The 11,250-nt window shown below is 34.0% G+C and overlaps 1 protein-coding gene across 7 annotated transcripts in view; it reads left to right on the top strand.

Moving 5' to 3' along the window:
• The window catches only part of Diaph2 (diaphanous related formin 2), an 875,814-nt gene that overhangs the window by 365,727 nt on the left and 498,837 nt on the right, over window positions 1-11,250 (top strand). For all 7 annotated transcript variants that reach the window (XM_063245551.1, XM_063245550.1, XM_063245546.1 and 4 more), the window contains 2 exons: window positions 2,403-2,504; window positions 5,258-5,352. In XM_063245551.1, coding sequence (XP_063101621.1) covers window positions 2,403-2,504; window positions 5,258-5,352 — 197 coding nt within the window. The remainder of the gene's footprint in view (window positions 1-2,402; window positions 2,505-5,257; window positions 5,353-11,250) is intronic.

The following is an 11,250-nucleotide window of genomic DNA, read 5'->3' on the forward strand; positions in this document are numbered from 1 at the left end:
TTGATTTCCTCTACAGCCTCCTGGATTTGTTTATTTCACTTACTATCTTTTCAGAAATTTCACGTGTATGTCTCTTTAAGTCCTCAATTTCATTGTCACCTATACTTGTTCCTGATGGACTAGATGTTTGAGACTTCATTTTGCTTTTTCATTTTGTCCTTTTCTCATTTCAGGCTAATATTTGGTCTTTCAATCTTGGTAGTCTCAAATGTCAGTAGTGTGTATTTTAGGGTCCTACTGTATGGTTGATGTTTGTGTAATTGCTGGGCACCACAATGAAGAAGAGGACCAGTCACCTTAGTTCCTCTTGCAGGGCCTGTTGGCGAGTCCTATATTCTACCTGTGCTTACTAGCTGAGGAGTATTGATGAAGTCAGCCATTAATATCTGCTTTTACTATATCTTCAGGTTGATCCGGGCCACCAGGTCTACCTGTCTGTAGTGTATGTCTTGCCTGGGACCCTATTGTGTCATTGGGTGTCTCATAATTCCTTTTAATTTTCTCTAGTTCGGAGGAGGCCTTATTAGCACACTCCTCCACCCACCTCATGTTCTCTGTATGGAGAAAGGAATAACTCCCACTATTGCCAGGGTGGACAAGGTCCTACAGCTGGAGGGGACTTTGTTCCTATTTACCCACTGAAGACCTCTGTTTTAGGGGCAAATTCAAACACTGGCAGAAACCTGCTGAGGTCCTCTGTTAGGATGAGGGGTTACTGAGTCTCCATCAACCCAGCATATTTAATCCACTGCAGTTCAATGTTTTGGGAGGAGGAGAGGCAGCCTGATATCTACAGCAGTACTAGGTCATGGAGGTCATTAGGGGGGCAGATGTGGAGTGGCCACCCTCCGAGGTGGGGGTCTTCCGCGGTCTGAAGTGGGACGGCAGGTGTCAGAGGACCCACCTTCTGAGGTTGAAGTCCACTGGGGTTGTGAAGATTTTAAAAGAAATATATTAAAGTTAATTTTTCTTGTAGTATTAGCATTAGTTCTGTTGTGAATTCACAAATTTCTTGCACCTCTTATAAAATCATAATTTTAAATATATTTCTAGACTGTGTATGACTTTAGGTTGGTCAGTCTATTAAAGCTTAGAACTGTTAAGTTTGTTATGTATACCATTTATTTTAATATTTTCTTTTCCTGGTAAACTAGTTTTTCATTTTTTGTATCATTAAAACAAAGAAAATCTTAATCAATTTGCAGTGTTTTATTACATCTTATAATAAAACTTTATGAAAGTTTCCCATATGCTGATATACACGAACATATTGCCTTAGTAAAAATAGATCATTGTGTGTTGTTTTCTGCTTAAAAAAATAAAAAGTTATTCATTAAGTACTTCACAAAGAATAGATGCATTAAAATAATAACCTTATTTCCTCAACTTGAAGTTATATTTTAATATGAATAAAGAAGCCTCATGAATTTGGAGATAATGCTTAGTATTCTACTTGGTTTGAAAAAAGTGTCAGATTCATTTTTCTCACAATATTAAAACACTATATAGGTTCCATTACATACAACTCTGTTTTTTTATTGGAAAAGGTAAACTGCCAATACATAGTATTGTTGTAACTGTAGTTTTCTGTACAGGAGAATTTAGGGAGTTGACTTCATTTTCAACTGATTTATCTAGAGCATCGGCTAATGTAGCTTATGGGGACTAATGCCTGCCATTCCTTGAAGCTAATGTTTATTGTTTTTGAATACTTTAGCCATTTTAAGTTAGAGTTTTTTTTACAGAATGCAAAAGCAAGTTTTTTTTTATTCTAAGAAAGCAAATCATATTTTTAAAATGATAGAGACAAGTGTAACTTAGTCAAAACACCTCATCCTTGAAGTTCTTATTATAATTGTGTATGTGCAAATGAATGCTACCATTGTCCACCTTGCAAATAGTCCATGCTTATTCTTCAGAGCAGTCTCAGCAGATATTTTTCTTGGCACCTTGTTTAGCAATTAAAGTTACTTGAGGTATATGAAAGTAATTTTACTGTAATTTTAAAAGTCTGCATTTTAACCTATTTTAATGGAAATCAGTGTCTTCCTTTTTCATCAGTTAGCCCAAATTAGTGAGATTTTACTACATATTTAATTATAGTGCTATTGTAGAAACCTGGTAACAAAGTAATTAATGTTGCACATTACATGAGAAGCAGAAATTGATTTTTTGTTTCATTTGGCTTATCTTTTCTGCTTAAATGCCGTGATTTAATTTGCAGGGAAACCTCTCAGAATGTCTGAATTTTTATGTTTATTCTCTTCTTTAAACTAATGAAATGAAAACATTTATTGATTTCAGAGTGAGTGTTTTTAATGTTGTTAATACGGCTTGCTAATGTTGTTTCGTTTACTTGGATTAGTACCATAATTGTTTATGTATCAATATTTTTATTTCAGTTCATAAAAATGCAGACACTTCAGAAGAAAAGAAGACTGTACCTGCAAAGAAGAAAGTGAAAGAATTGAGAGTTTTGGATCCCAAAACAGCTCAGAATCTGTGTATGTAATAATGTATTCATTGAAATAGTGTGGTGCTGGAGAGTTGTTGTTGATTCTGTTTAAAAAAATTGGGCATACATAATATCTTGAGGCAAAGTTACCTTTAAATATGATTTGACTTGTCCTTTTGTCAGTTAGCCTTTATGAAAAAAATCACATTCATTGCCTTGTTGAGTCTGGATGAAACTGATGAATAAGACTTTTGGAAAATACTATTGATAAACATTCTTCATTAACCAGTGAAATTTAAGACAGAATTTCTCCTTCTGCCTAAACCTGGGATTGATAATTTTGGGTTATTAATCAGATACATTTACAAAATCCTTATACCACTTTTCCTTTATATTTGAAGAATTTGTGATGTGATTCAAGTAACTTGGTATCTGCACTTTAAAACTGGTTACTGAATGTTGAAAATGTTAACAATCCAATCAGCTCTTAAATATGTTTATGCTAAAATAACTGGATATTTAAACTCATCTTCATTTAAGTTAGCCTTTATATTTTAATTTGATGAAGTCTCTCCTCTATTTAATTCAGAATATTTTTTATCACTTCAGGATCTTTCTAGATTCTTAGGATAGTACAATTATATGCATGAGAAATTCCAATGTCTCAAGCATTATGAATTGCTCAAAGAATACCATGGGAGTTCCTTTTATTAAAGACTGTGTTACAATCAGCTTAAAATAAACAGCTTGCTATTCTTATATCAGTAGTGTTATCAACAGCATATGAGAAACCACCGAGAAACAGGCTTTATGTGAGCAAATGCTTAATTTGTTCTGTCTGGATGCAGACAGGCTAAGAATGTGAATGTTTTCAGCAGCTGGCCCAAAGGGAAATTATAGGCTATGGGATGGAGTTGTAATTCCAAGAAATCTGGATAGAATGCTTGTGGTCAGATTCCAAGGACAGTCAGTACATGTGCATAGATAATACTGCACTTCTCAGCCACATAGAAATTGTGTGTCCAGTCCTAAATTTTCATTATGAACATCTATACTGCTTACTGAGGGCAGTGGCATGTCATAGTTGGGATCTCCTGTGTTTGCTGAGAACAAACAATCTTTTTGCTGAGAAAAGCTTCTCCAGGTCTAGCATGGCAAGTGGTAATGTTACTGTCAGAAAAGAAGTATACTAATAGCTGTTGTATGTTTTTATATTGCTTACTTGGTAGCACTTGTTCTTTATAAAGTTGATATTCAATCTTTTGTGAAAACATACATTTCAATTGCTGGTTGATAAGTGTGAACATCATTTACTTAGATTGTGAAGATTTCCTTTGGTCCTTATGGCTAGGGTAATCATTTATGCAGACAGTGAAGATTCAATTTCATTTTGGTACCAGTGGAGTCACAGAACTTTTCAGGGAATAAAAATATTCTTAAAAATAAATCATTCTGTATATTTAATAGGTATGTTTAATGGAGGTTAAAGTGGAATATGCTGAAAAATATTTTCTAATTGTTAGTACTTCTAGCTATAATTTGTTACAGTTTTCTAATATGACATAAAATAGTGTCCAATTAATAAAAGTTGACAAGGGAAAATAATGATTCAATTTGTAAAGCAGCTAACACTACACCACATGTATATCAGCAGGAATTCAGAGTACACTGATGATTCAGGCACTGAAATTTTCTTCTTGTATGGGAGAAGTACAAAGTACAGTAGTCCCTTCTTGTCTGTAAGGAATAAGTTCCAGTGCTAATAAGTTCCAGGATCACAGCTAGTCCTGAAACCTGTATATACTATGGGTTTTTTTCTTTGATATATTCATGTGATAAAGTTTAATTTATAAACTAGGCAGAGAAATAAAAATAATAATAATGTAGCACAATTATAATATGCTATAATGAAAGTTATGTGAATCTGCTTTCTCTTGTCTCTTTCTCAAAATATTCTATTGTACTATGCTTATGATGATATGAGATAATACAAAAAGGAAGGATGTATAACTTCTCTGTAGTATACTCAGACTGCTAACTTCACTGCTCTTATGCTTGGGGCTATTACCAGTTAAAAATAAAGATTTCATAAACACAAGTACTAAAATACTTAATGACTGATCTAATGCCCCAACATACTATTAAGTAATTAAGGCATAGGTAGCATATACTTTACAGAAGCACTGGGTAAAGGCTTGATTCACATTATGATTGAGAAGATGTGAGAATACCACTCAAATGTAAGTTGTTTCTTCCTTGAACTTTCCAATTAGTATTTTCAGACTGGTTGATGACAAATAAAACTATGGGAAACGAAAAAGATCATAGAGGATTATTGTAGATTAATACATTTTTAAAAATTTGGTAACTTTACTGCCATTACAGAGAAGTACTGTAATGGATGTGCGTCCAACATTCAGTTGTATTTTGAATTGAAATACTGACTTGAAATAAAATCTCTAAGTTTACATGTGTCATTTGTATTCACAGACCGATCCGCGGGATGGATCAGTATTACATCTGTCTATAGGACCTGAGCATATCATCATAAGTGCTGTTAATAGTTTTATTTTGTGTAAATATACATGAACTCTAAGCATTGAACCTTAGATTATGGGTTTCTTTACTTAGATGGATAATGTAGTCCATTAAATAGAAAGAGCTATTGTTTGTTTATAGTTCTGTATATTAGCATTAGGGCCACATTTTATAGTTTGAGTCTGTAAGTAGCAATAAGATATATGTAGGAATTTTACATTTTGATGCTGTTTTATTTTTTAATAAAATCAAATTTTGTTTTAGCTATCTTCTTGGGATCATATCGCATGCCATATGAAGACATAAAAAACATCATTTTGGAGGTTAATGAAGACATGCTAAGTGAGGCCTTAATTCAAGTAAGTTGGGTGTCTTTTTTAAGTTGTTGTCGTATGTATTTGTAGATTGCTATTTTCTCAATGACTTGTGAGGAAAAGCTCATCTATATTTGAAAAATAGAATCAGGAGTATGTAGCTATGTTGATGGTAAGAGAATCTTGGTACTAATTCTCTTTCTGCAGTTCATTAGCTCCATGTACTCTTAAACATAAGTATTTGTGTATATAGACATATTATTCTCTTTCATTTATTATACTTGAAATTACATGTGTCTTATCATGACAATGGCCCTGTTAAGTACTTATAGTTATCATCGTATTAGGTAGGGAAATATTGAGTGGTAAAGACGTTAGAAAGCTTACACAAGATCAATGGATAAGTGAAAGAGTTATCGTTTTGGGGGTATATAACAGGCTGGGAAACATGTCAAGGACTTCATGTACTTATTATCTCATTTACTCCTATAACAATCCTATGACACAAGCACTATTAGTCTCCTTTTATAAAAAGGGAAAACCAGGTCTGGAGATATATCTCCGAGGCACAGTGCTTGCCTAGGAAGTGTGAAGTCCTGAGTTTGACCCTGGTATCCAAAGATATATGCCCATGCACGTGAGCATGTGAGCGACAGAGAGAGAGGGGGGGGGGAGAGAGAGAGAGAGAGAGAGAGAGAGAGAGAATGAGAATGGGAGAGAACAAAAATGAGAACTGAGGCTTAGATTGCTCAGTCTCATGTGGCTTCCTTGTGGCAGTATGGCAGATAAAGGATTTAAAACAAATTCTTGACTCAGAAATCACTGTTATTTAGACTCCCATGGGCAAGCTAAATCTTTCTAAACCTGATTCCTCATCTAAAAGGGTCATTGTAAAGATTAATCCCAAAGAAGTGATTTGTAGAATAAAACATTATACAAATCCAGCATATTATTAGAATACTTAGTATGTCTGGCCCTGTCTGGTTTATTTCCAGAAAAGAGAACCAGGAAAATTTTTGCTTATTTGTTTGTTTTAGTAGAAGAGCAGAATCATTCACTTCTTTTGGGTGGGGAGGAAGGTGATGTTTTCTTTCTTTTCTTTTTTGAGAGATAGAATTTGTTTTGTAAGATTATATTGAACGATTTATGCTATATAATCTTAGTAATTTTGCTGTAACCACCTGAGACTCCATAACTCTTAGAGACTCTGTTTCTAATTTGAGCAAACTATGTCTCTATATAAGTTTCTCTATTTTAGAAAAATGACTAACATCACAAATTTATTTCATATGTTTTAAATCTAGGTACGATTATTTCCTTGAGTTGATATCCCTTTTTATTATCATTGCAATTTAGTATGAAGGATATACTTTTATGAATAATTCCTTTATAAGAGAAAACCTGTGTGTGTGTGTGTGTGTGTGTATGTGTATATGTATCCTCCCAACCTGAACTATAGGCAAGGCTATAGTTCTCTGAGTAGAAACAGGGAGCAGATCATTCATCCTGCCCAGAATGGTTTGCACAATTAGAATGAGAATGTCATGAAACCTAAATCTGACTTCGTTTTTCAACTGGAGGGTTTTGTTTTAAGGCATGGAAACTTGTGCCTCCTTTTTAGTTGAAGCTTTCTAATCTTTCTGTGTAATGAAATTATACCAAAATATGTATAGTTTGACCAAGATATTGTTTAAAGTGTTAATTCATGTAACTATTATTTTACTTTTAAAATAGTATAGTTTTTCCATCACATGCCTTGGCATAGAAAGAATATCAGTATGCAGAATAGTGTTATAGTATTTATTTGTCAGAACCGTTCAAAGATCTTTATTATTTTTCAAAGTACTGTTTTCAGCTCTTTAGAGATAACAGCATAAACAGGAATTCTCACTCATAAATGTCCCTTACATGCAATAAGCTTTTAAATGCATATAGAAATTTATTACCTATGATTCTTTGTTTCACATTATTTTATAGCATAAGCAGTATATATTTGCTTCTGTTTAAATTGGATCCTCCAGTTGGGAGGAATTAATTTCTTACTGTTTGGATATGACAGTAAATTATTTCTTCATTCTTGAATTTGCTGCTTTAATCTTATCTACTGTGGAGTCAAAATAGCTGCTTTTAAAATCATCTATTATGCCAAACTTTGGATTATATTCTGGTAAGGTGAGTGAAGGAGAACCAGTGTAGATTGCCCTGGACTGTGTTTTTCTTCCATATTTTCCTTATTTACTGGGTATTCATTGACCTGGTCCTGTGTTGTCTCTTCTATGTTCTAGACTTGCATCCCCCTTTTTTGCTCTTTACGTTTTTCTCTTTGTCATATATCTGTGCATGTTATCCCTTTCTTTCGTTGCTCTACCTAGATTCTGCCTTCTTTTTTATACTTTTCATTTGCTAGAACTCTTTTTAAAACCTGTTGCTTTCTCTCTCAGTGCCAGATACTCTAAAATGTTTGCGTGTTCCTTGCTCTTTTCTTTTCTTTTTTTTTTTTTTTTTTTTTGTCTTTTTCCTTTTTATCGGTACCAGGGATCGAACTCACGATTGCCTGCTTACAAGGCAGGCACTTATGCCGCTGAGCTAAATCCCCAGCCCCTCCTTGCTCTTTTCAATCAGAACTTCTTTTTTTTTTTACTTTCATTTATAGAAGGCGAATAGTTTAACGTGCGATAGATGTATAATTGGATTTAGGCAACATGAGTATTTGACATAAGTGGGTGACAACTCACTTGAGTTATTAAGTTTGATATTGCTAAATCTAAATGAATCAAATGTCTCAGTATCTTCCAACAAGGAGGATACTCTGGAGTTGACATATATGATCTTTCATCCCCCAAAGAATACTGTTTCTCGAGAATACTGTTGCCCAAGAAAAGACTGGAATCATCAACATTTGTTTCGTTCTCCCATCCTTTCGAGAAATATTTGCTTAAGGGATGCAAAACTAACCTCAATTTGCCATTTATATGAGCTGTTTACCTTTTATCTCTAATTACCATATACCACTTCAACAATGCACAGCATTAAATATGTATTATTAGATTAGCTTTGTTGTTTTATTTGACTACAGTGCTAAATTCCATTCATACATAATTATAATTTACTGCTCATGTAGCACAGTTGTCTGTTTATGATAACAGAAACAAAAAATGCAGTTCTAGATACATCATTCCACAGAGTTTTGAATTAGCATCAGTATTGTCCCTCCCAGTATAGGTCAATAGACATTTCCTTGCAGATAGCTAATCTAGTTTAGTTATTATCTGGAAGGATAAATGTGTTACTAAAACAGCAATGATAACTACTGTTTTTACTTAATCATGAAGATCAATTTTAAATCTTAAGATTATTGAATATCTATCAGAATATCTAAGTTTAAGCTCGAAAGAGATTTAACTGTGTCGATGAAAATAAAATGTTTTACATTAATTGCAGTACCACATACCATACAAACACTTTAATTGTACACTATATCTTGATGTTTTTGAGTTTTTATATTTATATACTTATAAATTACATCTAAAAATGCATAGTAAATTTAATTGACTTTTGGAAACATTATTCCAAGTTTGAAAATCTGCTTCACTGTTCCTTAACTTGATGTGTTGAGAAAAATATCTAAGACTAGTCTCTTTTAGGGTATCAGTGGTATAAAAGAAATCTTTGTAGACATGTATAGAACCTTGACAAAAAAACCAAAATCCGTACATTCAAAAAAGTGATTTAAATATTAAGGGAAAAATAAAAGCATGTTTTATTTGAGATAATTAGTGCTTGAAAATAATACTGAAGTGCTAGATAGTGTTTTGGTAGGGAGTTTATGCTCATACTTATAAGGTATATATGTGGAATCATTCACATAGAAGGTACTGTATTAATATTGTAGAAAAATTTGTAAAGATATAATACAGCATAATTTGCAACTAGGCATTCAGAATCCCTTTTTGGGACACATAGAAAGAATTTTTGCATTTACATGTGAAAAATACTGCATCTTGATTTTCATTTGCTTTTTATATATTTAGCATTTCCTTTACTTAAAACAATGTAGGCAACAATAAATTCCTAAAGTACATCAGAGGTCAGGAAAAAAGGGAAGGTAAGTAAATAAAGAGTGGAAGGAAAAAGGAAAAGAAGAATGGATTCATTGAAAAATCTTCGTCATAGAGAGAATGGATGCATCACTTGCATAAAGAGGCATGCCAGATAAAAGTAAAACTAGAGTGCAGTGGAAGAGAATTTTATAGATAACATTGTATCACCCTATGTACATCACAACTGAAAACAAGAATTACTGGAATCTTTAGCAAAGCAGGATAGATGTATATGAGGACAAATGAAATTCTTGAGATTAATATTGAAAAAATATGGCCAATTAAAGTTGAAGAAGTGTATTTCTAGAGAACATGTGTTGAAGGAATAGATAGTATTGGAAGAGTCAGAAAAACAATTCTGCATATCAGGCCTGGGGGGGTGGAAAGAATGTATAATATGTAACATTTTATCCCTGGCCCTCACAAAGACTCATATATATCTTTTTATAAAAGATATTACGTCTATTTTCAAGAGCTGTCAAAGTCTTAACAGTTTTAACATTGCTGAAAAGTCTGTCTTAAATCTCCTCTGAGATTTATGGCAAATTCTTTAACTGTAACCCCCTGTATAAAAGAAACAAGATCAAACATTTTTAAAATACAAAGGCACAAGTTAAACATTACCATTTCAAAAGTTATAAACAGGGTAATACCAAGGATTGGAACCAAAACAAGTCTAAAATCCACCAGGGCAAGCATTACGTCCTGGAGTTTTATGTTTAGCATTGGAAGCAATCTGATTGTAAGCTTTAAAAGGCTTGTGTGATTTTACCCCACAACACTTTTAGGGATTTTAACTCTTGTAGCTTTTCTTTTAAGCCCCCTGTGCTTGATTTTTGCAGCTATTTTTGGATGATCTACGTTTCAGCTTTTTAAAGCTTTTATTGTCTCCACTGTACCTTTGGCATTACCCTTATAGATTTATATATTGCTACCTCAGGCACACTGCTTTGCTTCCTAGACTTCTTGCCCTGGAGTGGATGCAGTTTCATCCTCAGAACCTGTGCATTTTTTTTGTTTGTTTGCACCTAAAACCAGCATCATGTGAATGCCAACAAGGCTTGCTGCCAGGTGAAGCAGTAGCCAGGCTTTGTTTTTATGTTGGCTGTAGGGACCAAGTGCCTGGATTGCTGAGCTCTCTCAACCTGTTTGTGAGGAAAAGCTTCTCTACCCCACCACCATTTTGGAATCCTGTGTGTTTGCTGCCATTTGGAACTTCCTGTAGCCTCTGTTGCCACTCTACAATGTGCTGTGTGGCTTTTTTCTCTGAGCAAAGTCTTTTACTTTTGTTGGTTTGAGACTGAAAAAGGTGAAGGCCCACTTTACTGCTTTCTGGGCTGCCCCCACCCCATATTTTTATTTTCTTCATTTTTTTTCTCAGCAGTCAAGATTTTGGCAATATCTTTACAGTCTAGAGCTTTACTGGAGTTTTCTTTTTTGCCACACTCACATTTGCTGTTGATTTGCAACGTAAGTCTGGCTAAAGACCTCCTACCATAACCATGCCACTTACTTGATATTTGACTGCCTTGAGATTTTCTTTGCCAGATTAATCAATCTATCACCTTTAATCTCAATCTACAGCATAGTCTCTGGACATGAGCAAAATGCAGACAAACTTTCTGCCAAGCCATAATGCATATCTTGTGGGGTTCAACAACCAATGCGATCCTTCTTCCCAGCAGAAACCTCCTCAGCCTGGTCTTTACTGGCAGGCTTTTTCCCCTGCTTTTTGGTCTCCTGAGCTCTGACCACAGCCTCCTCTATGGAAAAGCCTAAGCTATTCCAGCTCTATATATTCAGGCAACCTCTCCAAACCTTTTCAAACTCTGACCACAAGCCA

This window comes from Cavia porcellus, unplaced genomic scaffold, assembly GCF_034190915.1.
Source record: "Cavia porcellus strain 051 isolate PalLab524CR breed Dunkin Hartley unplaced genomic scaffold, mCavPor4.1 scaffold_3, whole genome shotgun sequence".
Lineage (NCBI taxonomy): Eukaryota > Metazoa > Chordata > Mammalia > Rodentia > Caviidae > Cavia > Cavia porcellus.